Source organism: Salmo trutta, chromosome 30, assembly GCF_901001165.1.
Source record: "Salmo trutta chromosome 30, fSalTru1.1, whole genome shotgun sequence".
NCBI lineage: Eukaryota > Metazoa > Chordata > Actinopteri > Salmoniformes > Salmonidae > Salmo > Salmo trutta.
Window position 1 is genome coordinate 28721771 of NC_042986.1, and position 17337 is coordinate 28739107.

At 44.1% G+C, this 17337-nt stretch overlaps 2 protein-coding genes and 1 long non-coding RNA gene across 5 annotated transcripts; 2 read left to right on the forward strand and 1 right to left on the reverse strand.

The window, feature by feature from the left end:
* Positions 1-968: 968 nt before the first annotated feature.
* LOC115168433 (uncharacterized) lies at positions 969-16794 on the reverse strand. 2 transcript variants are annotated; one of them, XR_003870667.1, is made up of 3 exons: positions 16712-16794; positions 3088-3218; positions 969-1172 (listed from the first exon to the last, which is right to left on the reverse strand). It is a non-coding gene; the product is annotated as an uncharacterized LOC115168433 (long non-coding RNA). The 2 variants fall into 2 exon arrangements; XR_003870666.1 differs by lacking the exon at positions 969-1172 and having other exon boundaries at positions 2814-3218.
* On the forward strand, positions 7534-10456 carry LOC115168430 (pro-thyrotropin-releasing hormone-A). The gene is made up of 4 exons (XM_029723706.1): positions 7534-7783; positions 8028-8239; positions 9056-9651; positions 9996-10456. Exons 2-3 carry the CDS (start codon positions 8047-8049, stop codon positions 9637-9639), a joined length of 777 nt encoding a protein of 258 aa, XP_029579566.1. The 5' UTR covers positions 7534-7783; positions 8028-8046; the 3' UTR covers positions 9640-9651; positions 9996-10456.
* On the forward strand, positions 13777-16617 carry si:dkey-93l1.9 (Ninjurin domain-containing protein). 2 transcript variants are annotated; one of them, XM_029723709.1, is made up of 3 exons: positions 13777-14229; positions 15142-15385; positions 15643-16617. In XM_029723709.1, the coding sequence occupies exons 1-3, from the start codon at positions 14167-14169 to the stop codon at positions 15837-15839; spliced, it is 504 nt and encodes a 167-aa protein (XP_029579569.1). In that variant the 5' UTR covers positions 13777-14166; the 3' UTR covers positions 15840-16617. The 2 variants fall into 2 exon arrangements, with proteins under 2 accessions (XP_029579569.1, XP_029579570.1); XM_029723710.1 differs by having other exon boundaries at positions 15727-16617.
* Positions 16795-17337: the final 543 nt, after the last annotated feature.

Here is a 17337-nt window from a genome sequence, read left to right on the forward strand (position 1 = left end):
GTTCTGTATGTGCAGTTAAGGGCAAGGATGCTGCTCTGTTTTGAGCCAGCTGCAGCTTTGCCAGGTCTATCTTTGCTGTACTTGAACATATTACTGGACAGTAATCAAGATGGGACAAGACCAGAGACTGAACAACTAGTACAGTTGATTTTTGTGTAAAAACAGAACATGTTTTTATAACAGACATACCTTTCCCCATCTTCACAACAACTTTGTCAATATGACTTGACCATGATAATTTACCATCCAATGTTATACCTAGGAGCTTCCTCAACTTGCTGAGGTTTAGGTCTTAGAGAATGTTTTGAACCAAATACAATGCTTTTAGTTTTAGATGTATTTAAGACCAGTTTATTATTAATCACCCATTCTGACACTGACTGCAACTCCTTATTTAGAATTTCAGTGAGCTCTCTGGCTTTGGGTGCTGACATGTAGAGTGGGGATTAACCGCATACATAGTCAGTCTAGCTTTGTAAAAATAGAGAAGAGTAACGGCCCAAGGCAACACCGTACTGTATCTGATGTTAGAGAAGCTTCCACTGAAGAATACTATTTGGGTTCTATAGGATAAATAACTCTCCAGCCGTAAAATGGCAGGTGATGTAAAGCCATAGCAAGTGAGTTTCTTCAATAACAATTTATGATCAATAACATCAAAGGCTGCACTAAAATCTAACAATACAGCTCCAACTATCATTTTATTATCCTTTTATTTTAACCAATCATATGTCATCTGAGTCATTGCAGTACAGTGAGTGTTCTTCTTTATATGTGTCCTGAAAGTCAGTAGTTAACTTGTTCTCTGAAAAATAGCATTTGGTCAAACACAATTCTCTCCATCAGTTTACTAAAAGAGATTCATTCTACTGGAGGAGAGAGATAAACAGCGAAAGAAATCAGAGTAGTGACTTTGGCCTCCCAGCAACAACCTGGCGAAGAGCCTGACACGTGGGCACAAGTCCCAATGGTCTAAAGTAGCACCTAAATATAGGGCTACAATTTATTTTTTAAGATCTCAGGATAAAACATGTTTGTGAAATGAAACACCTCGATCCAGTGAGGAAGTTTAGGGGCACAGCCTAAGCAAACCCCGCTGATTCTCTCACATTTCTCCCATGTTTTCTGTCTCAGAGCCCATACTTTGTGATGCACGCCTGTCCTCTCGCCCCCTGCAGGAGAGAGACACACCAGTTACTGCCTTTGACAGACAAGCCCAGCCCTATGAGGTCATCTCAGAGATCCACCATCTTAGAGCTTCTCTACATGATGAGGGTGAGCCATCTAGTGTAAGAAGGTCATGTATACTGAACAAAAATATAAACGCAACATGTAACAATTTCAAACATTTTCCTGAATTACAGATCATATAAGGAAATCAGTCAATTGAAATAAATTCATTTGGCCCTAATCTATGGATTTCACATGACTGGGCAGGGGTGCAGCCATGGGTGGGCCTGGGAGGGCATAGGCCCACCCACTGGGGAGCCAGGCCCAGCCAATCAGAATGGGCTTTACCCTACAGAAGGGCTTTATTAGAGACAAAAATACTCAGTTTCATCAGCTGTCCGGGTGGCTGGTCTCAGAAGAAGCAGGATGTGAAGGTCCTGGGCTGGCGTGGTCTAAGGTTGTGAGGCCCGTTGGACGTTCTGTCAAATTCTCTAAAACGATGTTGGAGGTGGCTTATGATAAAGAAAGGAACATTAAATTATCTGGTAACACCTCTGGTGGACATTCCTGCAGTCAGCATGCCAATTGCACACTCTCTCAAAACATGGGACATCTGTGGCATTGTGTTGTGTGACAAAACTGCACATTTTAGAGTGGTCTTTTATTGTCCCCCAGCACAAGGTACACCTGAGTAATGATCATGCTGTTTAATCAGCTTCTTGATATGCCACACCTGTCAGGTGGATGGATTATCTTGGCAGGAGAAAGGAGAAATGCTCACTAACAGAGATGTAAACAAATTTGTACACAAAATTTGAGAGAAATAATATGTTTGTATGGGATCTTTTATTTCAGCTCATGAAACACTTTACATGTTGCATTTATATTTTTGTTCAGTATATATTTTGGTACATGTAACACTTCTTGGAGTGAGGTAGAACTGGTCTCTCATGTGCGTCCAGCCCCCATGGTATTAGACAGGCGTGAGCTGCCTGCAGCTGATGGATGGATCTGTGGGCCGCATTGACTAGTGAGAGGGAGTCAGTGAGGCTGAAGATGTGCTCACTGTAACTCACTTAGGCTTCATCAGGCACTACATACACCTGAGAGAGTTATACTTTAATACCCTACCCTCCAATTAGGGTTCCAAGGGTACTACCTGGAACCAAATAGGGTTCTCCTATTGGGACAGCTGAAGAACCCTTGGAACCCTTTTTTCTGTTGAACCCCACCGAAATATAAAATACAAAACCTGTAATTAAAACACAACATTTAACCGCTTGTCAGGGATAGAATAAGGTCTTTCTCACAACCTTTGGCTTTAACAGTAAATGGCCATTACCCTCTATTAGCCCATCAATCCATAGTTAGTATGCAGTTAGTGTGTTGGGTTTGACTCAGAGCCGGAAGAGCAACAGAGAACAACCAGCCTTCCAGACCCCCTCTGACCTCAGTGTCCAGATATTGCCTCATCACCAGTCCCCCACCCAGCAACCTCCATGACCAGGGCCTGTACCCATCACTCACATCCAGCCACAGTGAACCCTGTCAGGGCAGTGTCAATGCCAGGTTAGAGGTGGATGTCACATTGTCACTCCATCCACACGCCAGCTCTTCTGTTTATTTGTTTATTTTACTTTTTCTTGATCTGAATCTGTCTGTTTCCATCCTATCTGTCTCTCAGCAGCTAGTAGCCACCACACAGAGAGCCTTCTGTCCCTGGCAGCTGTCTGGTCAGTATTTCTTACCTCTGACTGCTTCAGTTAGGCTTCTGTGTTATTTTCCCTCTCGCTCTCTCTTTCTCTCTTGTTCTCACACTCTCCCTCTTAGTTGGATTCCACCTCTGCTTCACTGTTCTCTCACTTACACCCACATATTAGGCTTCGGGAACACATGCCGCCTCTCTTTCTGACTCACCTATCTTTTGATGTGTGTTTCCCTTGCTCTGTTGGGTTCACTTTTGCAAAACTTCTCCTTCTCGTCCTGAGTGTTGAGAGAACATTCCAAACAGCCACTGGTGTCATTCTGTTTCTCCATGGGAGAAAACTCTGAAAAACAAACCCAAACTCTAGCCATTACTGAAGCTGTGAGCAGTCAGGGGCTGTATGACTCAGCTTCAAGAGTTAATTAAGTAAAATAATTTCCCTCGATTGTGTCCCACTTCCTACTTTATCACGCGAACGCTTATCAGATCTGCAAGTGGAAACCAAAACTTTATAAACTTCCGCACGACTGAAAACAATTCATAACAAGGACAGTGGAAAGTAAATAGTGGCTGTTGAGGAAGACAAGCATCATTGCAGAGTGTATATTTAAGATGTCCTCTTCGCCAGCATATACTGTAGACCTGCTCTCTAATTGTTATGATTCCCCACTCTTAATAACCCTCCTCCAACCTCCTTTGTATTTGGTCTTATTGACGAGAGGTGAAGGAAGGAAGCGCTTGCCTTAATTATAGTCTAGTGCCTATAAGCATCGCACAAGGGAACTCCATTAGGGACAGAGCGCCTCCAGAACAGTGTCATGAAAAAAACGACTGCCAAAAAGCATGGCTGTTCAAAATGTGAACTACCCACAACTTTAACACCCAGCAAGTGCACGTAACATGAGGGAACAGCAGACTAGACCTACAGTAACATGAGGGAACAGCAGACTAGACCTACAGTAACATGAGGGAACAGCAGACTAGACCTACAGTAACATGAGGGAACAGCAGACTAGACCTCCAGTAACATGAGGGAACAGCAGACTAGACCTACAGTAACATGAGGGAACAGCAGACTAGACCTACAGTAACATGAGGGAACAGCAGACTAGACCTACAGTAACATGAGGGAACAGCAGACTAGACCTACAGTAACATGAGGGAACAGCAGACTAGACCTACAGTAACATGAGGGAACAGCAGACTAGACCTACAGTAACATGAGGGAACAGCAGACTAGACCTCCAGTAACATGAGGGAACAGCAGACTAGACCTACAGTAACATGAGGGAACAGCAGACTAGACCTACAGTAACATGAGGGAACAGCAGACTAGACCTACAGTAACATGAGGGAACAGCAGACTAGACCTACAGTAACATGAGGGAACAGCAGACTAGACCTACAGTAACATGAGGGAACAGCAGACTAGACCTACAGTAACATGAGGGAACAGCAGACTAGACCTCCAGTAACATGAGGGAACAGCAGACTAGACCTACAGTAACATGAGGGAACAGCAGACTAGACCTACAGTAACATGAGGGAACAGCAGACTAGACCTACAGTAACATGAGGGAACAGCAGACTAGACCTACAGTAACATGAGGGAACAGCAGACTAGACCTACAGTAACATGAGGGAACAGCAGACTAGACCTACAGTAACATGAGGGAACAGCAGACTAGACCTACAGTAACATGAGGGAACAGCAGACTAGACCTACAGTAACATGAGGGAACAGCAGACTAGACCTACAGTAACATGAGGGAACAGCAGACTAGACCTACAGTAACATGAGGGAACAGCAGACTAGACCTACAGTAACATGAGGGGAACATGTGTCACCTATCAGTGAGTCCTTTTTTTCAATGCACACATTTAAATATCTGAATCATAGAGTTGTTAGATATAAAGAGTGCTATAACTACATTTTAGTCATTTAGCAGACGACTTACATTAGGGCTGTCACACCCTGATCTGGTTCATCTGTCCTTGTGATTGTCTCCACCCCCTCCAGGTGTCGCTTATTATCCCCGGTGTATATATCCCAGTGTTTCCTGTCTCTCTGTGCCAGCATTTTTCCTTGCTCCGATTTTTTCCTAGTCTCTTTTGGTTCTAGTCATCCTGGTTTCGACCCTTGCCTGTCCAGATACCGAACCCACCTGCCTGACCACTCTGCCTGTTCTGTCTTCAAGCCTGCCTATCCCCTTGTACTGTTGGGACTCGGATTTGGTTACTGAACCCCTGCCTGGCCTGACCTCGAGACTGCCCTTCGTCTGGTACTGTTTTGGACTCTGACCCAGTTTATGACTCTCACTTGTCCCCGACCTACCTCTTGCCTACCCCTTGGATTAATACATTTCGGGGCTCAACCATCTGCTTCCTGTGTCTACATTTGGGTCTCGCCTTGTGTCCTTATAAGTGCATTCATCATAAGATAGCTAGGTGAGACAACATATCACAATCGTAACAACAAAGTAGTTATCAGCAAAGTATAGGGAAAGACAAGTGCAAATTCTTATCCTACTCCACAGGTGGGTCAGATGCGACAGACTTCTAGATTCTAAAGCTATCCTATTAGAACACATCCACTCCATGTACAGTATTTTACTCATTAGAAGCTCTCCCTCATCTGCTTTTACATAGGCTTCAAATGAGCACAGAATTAATCAAATCACAACTCCACTTTCACCGTCTTACAGGGTTAGTGAGCACTGGTCTTCCGTAGGCTAGAAAAACCAACAAACACATGGTTTCTCATCTGCTGTGCTGGGTGCATAATTAATTGGTCCCCGTGCAGCATGTAGACCTATGTCTTTACACACTGTGACTACAGTGTGAGGCGCGGAGACGACTGCAGAAGAGGAGGCCTCACAGGTTAGACATGCTCTGCTGTTAATTGTGCTTCTGTCGCTAGCCGTGTCCCTCACAGAAGAGTCCTTTAGCAAGTAATCACCCCCAGTCTGGACACCCGCTTTAAATGTCTGTTCTCTGAATCAAGTGGGGGGTGGAGAGACCCCGGTCCAGGCCCTGAGTGATGTTTCACAGAAGGACCTAACTTCAGTTCTGCAGAATGTCCCTGTGGTTTAACTAGATAAGCTACAGTATATATCCTACGTAAGGTGTGGAGGTTTGGCTAGAAATCAGTAAGATCTTGTTCTATGAATTAAAGGTGCTTGTATTTCCGCTAGGCTTAGGCAGTACGTATTGACAGGGGTCGCGTTTTATATTGAAAGTCAGTGTTTTCTGCTTCAATAGGTGATCAGGGACATGCAACTATAGTTTTCCTTCACAGAAAATACATCAGTGCAACATTCGGCAGAAAATAGCTTCATTTTCATCAGAATACACTAATCAAGTACATGAGCTTACAATGAAACATCTTCGCCCCAGTCTGAGATCCTGAGAGGTCTGGAGCAGGTTGTTATCAAGGATCTCTCTATACGTTGCTCCGTTCATCTTTCCCTCGATTCTGACTAGTCTCCCTGCCGCTGAAAAACATCCCCATATCATGATGATGCCACCACCATGCTTCACCGTAGGGATGGTGCCAGGTTTCCTCCAGACATGATGCTTGTTATTCAGGCAAAATAGATCAATCTTCGTTTCATCGGACCAGAGAATCTTATTTCTCATGGTCTGAGTCCTTTAGGTGCCTTTTGGCAAACTCCAAGTGGCCTGTCATATGCCTTTTACTGAGGAGTGGCTTCTGTCTGGCCACTCTACCATAAAGGCCTGATTGGTGGAGTGCTGCAGAGAAGGTTGTCCTTTCTGGGGGTTTTTGCAAACATTTCTAAAAACCTGTTTTCGCTTTGTCATTATGGGGTATTGTGTGTAGATTGATGATAAAAATAATACGTAATCAATTTTAGAATAAGTCTGTAACATATCAAACTGTGGAAAAAGTCAAGGAGTATGAATACTTTCTGAAGGCACTCTATGGGTATCTGAGCTGTGTGTTAGCTGTTTGAACAGATAGTGCATAATGTTCTCAGTCCAACGGCTTCGCAAATTAGGATAATATTGTTTGCGCTCCTCAAAGATTCCATCAGGTGCGGGCGGGACCACGAGTGCATTAATAAATGTGCGCTTGAGGGACGTGGTGAGCTCACAAGGCGCATGAGAGGCACCACGTCTCGCACCTGTGACCGCGAGGGGCTGATCTAGAGCCTTCTGGCCATCTATTCTTAATGTGGTTTTCTTCTTATTGACTCACAGCACAGGAGCATAGCTATATTACCATAGAGTTAAATTCGATGAGAATTTAGGAAAATAATGACAACGCCATTTCTAACATGACGCACCAATGAATGTCTATAATTGGAAATAAAATACAGATATAGGGGCTGTAGCTAGTAGGTTTATGAATGAATCCAAGCATTTTCATCATTGACATTTAGTGTGGGCCTAATCTTAACAAACCACTAGTAAGGAAAGCCACACTAGCAAAATAAGTTAATTAATTTTAATCGGTGTTCTGCCAAATTATCACACTCACATATGATAAGAAGATTTATGAATGAATCCTCTCTCGCAGTTATCATCATCAAGTGCCAATTTCACTCCCTCAGATTAGGCTGGTCGGCCCAGCTGGCGCCCAAGAGAATAACCGGACATCGTCCTCTAGAGGTTCTAACTGACTTTAATCCAATTGCGCACGAATTTGTGACATCATTTGAATCCTATGAAAGGAATCCTATGGAATTACTACAACGTGGTTGGCGTGACGATGGTAACCACTGACTATAAATGGCTGGACTTGTTGTATCTGCACATACCTCTAAACTTGGCCTCAACCGGTCTCCAAGCGCTGCAAGAGGCAAAGAACAACCTTTCTAGTTGGTTTGCTGCAATTTAGGTTATTGAAGGTGCTGTGAGTGACACTAGCCAGAAAACAAATCTAAGGTAAGTTTGGATCACTTCAATTCGTATTTTTGTACATGGACGTGCTCCCAAAAATGATTTGCAAATATCTATTCCAAAAATGAATTTCCAGTTTTACGCACCAATATTGAAACGTATTATGTGCGTAAAACAGATAGAAAACTCTAAATTCGTTATGCAACGCCAAGTCAATGAATTATTATGCAACCTGCATGCTTTTAAAGTAGTATATCTCCACTAATAATGATATATTATCTTGTTTTAGAACGACTAGCCAAGTTACCATGAAGTCCGCCTGCCTGATCATTCTGGCATCTCTAGTGGTCTGCAACCTGACATTGGCTCGAGGACAGGGCATCCCCGCCGATGAGGAGACGGGGGACCGGCAGACTATAGACGATATCATCCTACAGAGAGCCGAGAGCCTCCTGCTCCGCTCCATTCTCAAAAATATAGAGAATGAGGATGGCGCGAACGGTGCTTAAGTTGCTTTTTGATCTATTTGATGTTTTTGGCAAAGTGGCCGCGTTTGACAAGAGAGCTGTGGTGTTTTACAATGAATTACAAAGCAAAGAAATGAACACAAATGAAGATGTTTTATTGCCACATACACCAAATGGTGCAGTGAAATGTGCTGTTTTACAGGGTCGGTCATAGTAGTATGGAGCAAATTAGGGTTAAGTGCCTTGCCCATGGGCACATCGACAGAATTAACGACCTTTTGGTTGATTAGCCCAACGACGCTCTAACCGCTTGGCTACCTGCCACCCACTGAACACACACATTCAAGTCATGCCTTTTTATGCCTGTTTATAGTAACTTGCAGGAAGACAAATCATTCGATTATCTGTCTTTGTGAAACTATACAAACTAAATTATTTCGATTTGATGGTATTTATACAGAAATAACCCACCATTTCCAATATGTTTTATCCGTGTTTTGTGCAAGATTAACGTGAATAAATTAATAGATTATCTTATTTGTTCGGATGAAAATCAATTTGGAGGGCAATCTGCAAAGCGCGCGTAAAACGCATCCAATATTTTCCCGCAGTTTATCCTGGCACCAAAGCACACAGTTTAATGGTGGAAGAATGAAAACAGAAAACATACACACAGAAAAAAAGTTTTACATAGAAAAAATATATTTTAGATAATCTAACTTTCACAAGTAAATGCCATTAACACGTTGTGTGTTCAATTGGAAATGCATGTACGCATGTCATAACAAGTGGTGGTAGATTGATATTTTCCGCTGTCCCTAAACTAATAATGTATTAATTATTTTTACAGAGGGATTGACCTCTCAGCCAGAGTGGCTGGTGAAGCGGCAGCATCCCGGTAAGAGGTACCAGGAGGAGCTGGAAAAAAGGCAACACCCTGGAAAGCGAGAGGAGGACGAGGACGAAGACTATGGTGAGGTTCAGAAAAGACAGCACCCGGGAAAACGCGAAGACGAATTTGACTCTTTTGTGGAGCTGCAGAGAAGACAGCATCCAGGCAAGCGTTTAATGCTGGAGCAGATTACAGAGAACCCCGCATTTCTAAGTGAACTCTCCAAACGTCAGCACCCGGGCAAGCGCTACATGATGTACTACAGCAAGCGCCAGCATCCCGGCAGGCGAGAGGTGGACGAAGAGTCAGACGCAGGGGACCTCAATGAGTTGGAGAAGCGCCAACACCCCGGCAAACGCTACTTGGATAACACGAGCCCGGATTTGGGCGCCAACAGTCCCTGTGACGTGCTGGACCCTGGCTGCAGTAAGGCCAACCTGTTGCTCCAGCTATTAGACAACGTGAACAAGAGTCGCGTGGAGAAGAGACAGCACCCAGGCAAAAGGTCCGCACCTGTCGAGGATTTGACGGAACAGGAGTAACAAGCGGGGCTGGTGGGTGCTGTGTGAGAATTACTGTGATGTAAAGAATAAAATGTGTAAATTGATATAATTAATGATTTATTATGAATATAGTACGGACCCCTCTATCACGGGTAGACTACTGTGTCTCTGGAAAGCTGCTTTTATGATGAATATCCAGAAAACACGCTCAGAAAGCATCTAGATCGAAAAGTTTAAATTAGATATCATTTTTTTGCGGAAGCTTGTTGGAAATTACGCACGCTGATTGTCAACATTATTAACGCTCATATGGATTTTAAGTTAATGAGTAGCTGTGTTGGTTGCTGGCCATATCTTCTTGTAATGAGATGCTGAAACATATATTCTTTTTCCAGATGAAGCCCATGTGGGGAAGAAATAAAGACTGAAGCGACGGGATTAGCTATTGGCTCTGCAGTCTGTCTGTCTGTCTGCCTGTCTGTCTGTCTGTATCCAACTGAGGACACAGGCTCGGAATCTGCTCTCTTCTGTCTGACCTTGAATTGAATAGGCTAAGTGTAATTTTCAGAGTTATATAAAACACATGTGTTATATACGACATATTGACCTGTAGTTTGTTTTATGATTTAGGCCTAATGCGTTCGATGTAAAATATAAGTGGATATACACTTGCAAAATGGATATACACTTGCAAAAACCTGCAAAATAATTTAGTGGGTCTCTACTTTTCTACTTGAATATTCTTGCATGGTATAACAACTGATTAATTGTTGTGCATTTTCTGTTACTTTTGCCTTAAAGCCTATTATGACTCTACAACTCTATAAATTAAAACGCATTGGTACAGATGACTGAGGTTTGGTCTCCTACAGTATGTTTTTCGTTTGACATTCAGAGAAAGCCTCTATCCTTAGCCTATCAATGTACATGCGAAACCCCGAGGGTTTTCAGGTGCAGTGAGCTAGCCTTCCTGCAAAAATATGGAGACCAATGTGGTCGAACTAACAAAGCAATTATAGCGCAATCGTTCTGCGCACGTATTAATGAAAGTAAATTGATAGCAGACCGTCTGCTTGTCAGTTACGCTCGCCTCTCATTTAATTGGCCTCATTCCAACAATACCTTACCAACACTTTTACCCGAGTCTGTCTAAGGCACTCCATCTCAGTGCAAGAGGCGTCACTGCAGACCCTGGTTCGATTCCAGGCTGTATCACAACCGGCCGTGATTGGGAAACTCAAAATATACACACACTATGTATACAAAAGTATGTGGCACGCCTTCAAATTAGTGGATTTGGCTATTTCAGCTACACCCGTTGCTGACAGGCGTATAAAATCGAACACACAGCCATGCAATCTCCAGAGACAAACATTGGCAATAGAATGACCTTACTGAAGAGCTCAGTGACTTTCAAGGTGGCACCATCATAGGAAGACACCTTTCACACAAGTCAGTTCTTAAAATGTCTGCCCTGCTAGAGCTGCCCCGGTCAACTGTAACTAATGTTATTGTGAAGTGAAAATATCAGGATTGCAGAGTGCTGAAACACGTAGTGTGTAAAATTCACCTGTCCTTGTTGTAACACTCACTACCGAGTTCCAAACTGCCTCTGGAAGGAACATCAGAGGAAGCTTCATGAAATGGCTGAGTAGCCCACACAAGCCTACGATCACCATGCACAATGTCAAGTGTCGGCTGGAGTGGTGTAAAGCTTGCCACCATTGGACTCTGACGCAGTGGTAACGCATTTTCTGGAATGATGAATCACACTTCACCATCTGACAGTCTGACAGAAGAATCTGGGTTTGGCGGATGCCAGGAGAACGCTCCTGCCCAAATGCATAGTGCCAACTGTAATGTTTGGTGGAGGAGGAATTATGGTCTGGGGCTGTTTCTCATGGTTCGGGCCCCTTAGCTCCAGTGAAGATAAATCTTAACGCTACAGCATATAATAACATTCTAGATGATTCTTTGCTTCCAACTTTGTGGCAACAGTTTGGGGAAAGCCATTTCCTGTTTCAGCATGACAATTTCCCCGTGCACAAAGAATTGGAACGCCGACTGCGAGCCAGGCCTAATCGCCCAACATCAGAGCCCGACCTAATTAATGCTCTTGGGGCTGAATGGAAGTCCCCACAGCAATGTTCCAACATCTAGTGGAAAGCCTTCCCAGAAGAGTGGAGGCTGTTATGGCAACAAAGGGGAGACCAACTACATATTAATGCCCATGATTTTGGAATGAGATGTTCGACGAGCAGATGTCCACATTACTTTGGTCATGTAGTGTACAACTCATCACGACCCACACATAGTTCCTACATTTCAGTCAGATTGCCCCAGAGCTTGTTGCTATATCAAGTCACTGACTTTGAAGAGTCAGGCTGTTGAGCAACAGATGCCATCTGTTAACTGACAGAAATAGGCCTGAATGAGAGCATTATAGACCCAAAGACTATGCATCCCAGATGAGTCTAATTTGCACCAAATATCAGAGGATGGGGTCTAATTTAGTCAAAGAGAATTCAGCAAGCAACAAGCTTTATTAAAGACACAAAGAGAGAGAGATGGAGAGGGGGGGTGAGAGACTGAGGGGTAGAGAGGGAGAGAGGGAGAAGGAGAGAGGCAGAGAGTGAGAGAAAGAGAGAGAGAGAGAGAGAGAGAGAGTGGGAGAGAGGGAGAGAAAGAGGGTTAGAGAGAGAGAGAGAGAGAGAGAGAGAGAAAGAGGGATAGAGAGAGAGAGAGAGAGAGAGGGAGAGAGAGAGGGAGGGATTGAGAGGGAGAGAGGGAGAGATTGAGAGAGAGAGAGAGAGAGAGAGAGGGAGAGAAAGAGGGATAGAGATAGAGAGAGAGAAAGAGGGATAGAGAGAGAGAGAGAGAGAGAGAGGCAGAGAGCGAGAGGGAGATAGTACATTTTTTATTGTTTATTTTACTTTTGTTTATTTTCTATTTCACTTGCTTTGGCAATGTAAACATATGTTTCCCATGCCAATAAAGCCCTTGAATTGAATTGAGAGAGAAAGAGAGGGAGAGAGAAAGAGGGAGAGAGAGGTTTATAAAGTGGGAAAGAGAGAATAACTGTGAAAGTAACCTAGGTTGTTGGTGTCTGGGCAGTAAGAGGAAGTGAAAGGAGTTGCTTCTTTCCTATACACTGAACACTTTATGTGTCACTGTTTCCCTCCTTCTTATCCTCTATACTCCCTGAAATGCCTTGAAGACAAGTTCTTGTTGCGTGGGAGAGAGATGGGGTTTGCTTACAAAGACATTTCCAGGGCAATAATATCTTTCATGATGGACCTGCCACTTGTTAGTTGTTTTTAAAACCCTCTCTTTTAACAGTGTACCTAAATAATGAGTCATGTTCTCTCTCCCTCTCTCTCCCACTCTCTCTGTCTCTCTCCTTCTCCCTCTCTCCCTCTCCCCCCTCTCTCCCCTCTCTGCCCCTCTGTCTTCCACTCCCTCTCTCTCTCTTTGTGTCTTTAATAAAGCTTGTTGCTTGCTGAATTCTCTTTGACTAAATTCGACTCTATCCTCTATTTGGTGCACACACATCAATCTCAACCCGTCCATGAGCTAACACGTTTTTTCTCATGTTGTTACTCTAAAAGCACTCCAACTAGCTGAATCAGACAGCCGATCCCCATAAAGCAACAGTGATGACGCATAATACACAACTGCTCCAACAGATGTGCCCATTGCCAATCACATTTATCACAGACATGGCTGAAGTAACACATAAAAAAGTACTTAAGTACTTCATTACTAACTCTCCTCTCCACCTCACTACTGTAGTGATAGGAGTGAATGCCAACAGAGCAGCCGTGGCCAACTCTCATCACCACTCATCATGTCTGTCTCACTGGATACCTGGAAGTGTGTGTGTGTGTGTGTGTGTGTGTGTGTGTGTGTGTGTGTGTGTGTGTGTGTGTGTGTGTGTGTGTGTGTGTGTGTGTGTGTGTGTGTGTGTGTGTGCGTGCGTGCGTGCTTGTCAAACGTGATCAACATTTTGTTTTGATATCCTACTTTTGTTTGTCTAACGCCACACTAAACGCTTGAAGGTAATGTTGTTTAATGATAACTAAAATCACATCTTGTTCATTCCTGTTTGTCATCCATCTAAAGGACAGAACGTATTGAGACAATGAAACCAGAAGAGCAAGTATTATGTTCGTCATTGAGGGAAAACCCCTCCCACTCCAGAGCTGTGTGTGTGTGTGTGTGTGTGTGTACAGTATGTGTGTTTGTATGTGTTTAAGAAAGAGAAAGACCGAAAGAGAGAGAGAAAGAGAGAGAAAGAGAGAGCGATTGAGTGTACTGGGTTTGTATGATTAGGCAGTGGGAGGGGTAGTTTTGAATAGGCAAAGCTCACACCCCTGGGAAATACAAAATTCTCAGCTTGGCTGCGTGAAGCCGGTGACAAGAAAGGCTACGGCAAACTGCAGATGACAGCTGATCTTTAGTCTACTTGCGAGATGCACGGTAGCCTACCATGTGTAACTTATGTAACTATTCTAAACTAGTTTTCCTGTGTCAGTTATATCGGTAACCGCAGTTGTCTCGGCCAGCATGGACAGTGAAGCACGGGCGAACGGGGAGGACATCACTCTCAACAAACTAGACGACATAGAAGTAAGTTACACATTCTAACCTCAAACCTCAGGTTACTGTGGCGGGGTCCTATCGTGTTTTTAACTGTGTCATAAGCAACTAAATAGGATGTTGTACATTGTGACTGAACATTCGGATTTGGGCTACAAGGAGAAAAGTTGACCCACTGGGGAAGAAATGGTAGTCCCGGATTTATATTCACTATGTTACGTCTACCCCCGAGTCCAGGTTGTGTTTCCACATCATTTCAATCAATGTGATGACGTTGAATCAACGTGGAAAACTGATTTGATTTGATAAAAAATCATCAACGTAAGAGTATTTAGTCTCTTTTTCACCTTTAACCTTTAACCTAAATCCAATGACATGGTGAATGTGTTGTTGTTGATTTTATGTTGAATTCACATTAGTAGACAACAAAAGGTAAATCAAAATTAGATGTTGAACTGACGTCTGTGCCCAGTGGGGACTGTATAACTCCTACTGGTATGGAAACTTCACAATGTATTCCCCCAAGTCATTGATAAAATAACAGACCTACAATCCAATATAATTTACTGCTCGTAGTCTATTAGCTTCATTAAAGAGCATTCATAGCCTCTAGTGGAGACATGAAGCGTTCAAACCTTTTGACTACAGAAATCATTTCACTGTCTGGCTCCTCGCCATATTTCTCGCCTCCATGAAGAGCTGACTATGCCCTTTGTGTTTCGGAGTGTTGCACCCACTTGTGACATCTCGTATTTACCTTTATCCGTACTTGACAATTCCCAACCCCACTTCCGTGAGACGATGTGGACACCCGTGTGTGATGTAGTTATAGAACACACCCTTCTGCCGTAGAGGAAAGGCAGTGCCTGTAGTTAATCCACTGCATTAGTGTGTGTGAGCATGTGTGACCCATAGCCTGATGGTCTACCCTCTAACCCACAGGCGAACCTCGACCGTCTTGACCCCTCTGGAAAGGTGTACCGGAGGATTAACATGAATCACTATGCCACTAAGAAGAGTGCAGCTCAGAGTATGCTTGATGTGGCTCTAATCATGGCTAACTCATCCCAGCTGAAGACTGTTCTATACATGGGGTCACAGTACAGATTCTACAAACCTCTCATAGTACTGCTGTCCATGTCTATTACGCTACAGGTTGTCGTAGGACTACTGCTGGTCTTTATAGGTTAGTAATACACTCTGTCTGTCACTCATTCAGACATACTAACACATAAACATGCGCACACACACACACACACACACACACACACACACACACATACACACACACACACACACACACACACACACACACACACACACACACACACACACACACACACACACACACACACACACACACACACACACACACACTATATGGCTATCTGTAAACAGGAAGGTAAACATGTTGAATAACCCTCATACTCTCTCTCTCTCTAGTGAAGCATGATCTGAATGATGTGAGGAAACACTCAAAGCTGAACATGATGAACAACACAGCAACAGTATTTGTTTTCTTCACAGTCGTCATCAACATCTTCATCACTGCGCTAGGCTTTGAGGGTGCTGTGATAGGACTTCCAGAACACCAATCCTTCCTTCTGACCACTGAACAGAACCAGACCGGAGGCCTCTAGACCACAACCTCAGATCATCCTCAGACAACTGGCAGGTTGTAGAGCACAAGCTTAGCACAACCTGGCCTCAATTTAACCGGAGGCTTGCACAACCTGAACACAACATCAGCAGAAACCCGGAACCTAACCCCAACCTACAGTACTGTCAGTTCTCTCTACAGTGACAGGGCAGTACATGTGCAAAAGGTGTGCACCCTCAAAAAGTTCTACAGCTGCACCATCGAGAGCATCCTGACCGGTTGCAACCCCGCCTGGTATGGCAACTGCTCAGCATCCGACCGTAAGGTGCTACAGAGGGTAGTGCGTACGGCCCAGTACATCACTAGGGCCAAGCTTCCTGCCATCCAGGACCTATATACTATGCGGTGTCAGAGGAAGGCCCAAAAAATTCTCAAAGACTCCAGTCACCCAATTCATACTGTTTTCTCTGCTACCACACGGCAAGTGGTACCGGGGCGCCAAGTCTAAGTCTAAAAGGCTCCTAAATAGCTGAACAATCAATTCCCCCCCCCCCTCTACTCGCTGTTTATTAACTATGCATAGTCACTTTACCCCTACCTACATGTACAAATTACCTTGACTAATCTGAACCCCCGCACATTGACTCGGTACCGGTACGCCCTGTATATAGCCTCGTTATTGTTATTTTATTGTGTTACATTTGAGTTTTTGTATCCTGTAAATAGGCCTTTATAAATGTGTTGTTGTTGTTCAGTTGTTTGGGACTCAACAGAACACAACTGCTGAATCCAAATAAACAACTCTTTGTGAATAAACAGCAGGAATTTCTGGACTGATTACACTACTCTCCCTTGGTCAGAGCCGGAGTGAAAATGAAAAGGCAGTGTGTGTACCATGTTACGAACACTCACCAGTTCTTTGTCTGTGCGGCATTGAAGAAGTCCTGGTCTGAGATGGGGACTGACAGGTAGGACTGCAGCAGGTTGAGCCTGAGACCTGTGGGCGGCTCGTTGGTCATCTTCCCCCCATTCTGCAGGAAGGCCATTGGTAACTGACACAGGGAAGCGGGTTACAAATGCACGGTAATGCATGGTGCCTACTCTACACTGGTTCACCAGGCTGGACACAGTTTAGGCCTACTGCACCATGCCTTGTGCGAGAGGTAGCTGCTGAGCGACAGTCTGAAGTATGGGTGGCAGGTCTCTAGGCTGAAGACCTCACAGATCTTCTCCAGGCTGGACATTCTCACTTCTCTCTCTTCCCTCCTCTCTTCCAGTCCACCATGAATATCTATCCTCACCACTCAGTGTTTGTGTGTGTGTGTGTCCATTAACATGTGCTTCCTCTGATAAATGTCTCTCTTCCTATTGTAAGACAGGACAATCAGAAGTGAAATCCGGGATCCTTGGGACCTCCATACCCTAAACACTAACCCCTACCTAAACCATTTTAACTGTAAACTTCGATGGGTTAGGGATGTCCCGATGTTCCCGGATAGCACGGTCGCAGACCTAGGGTCAGGATGCCTTTGGCTTCA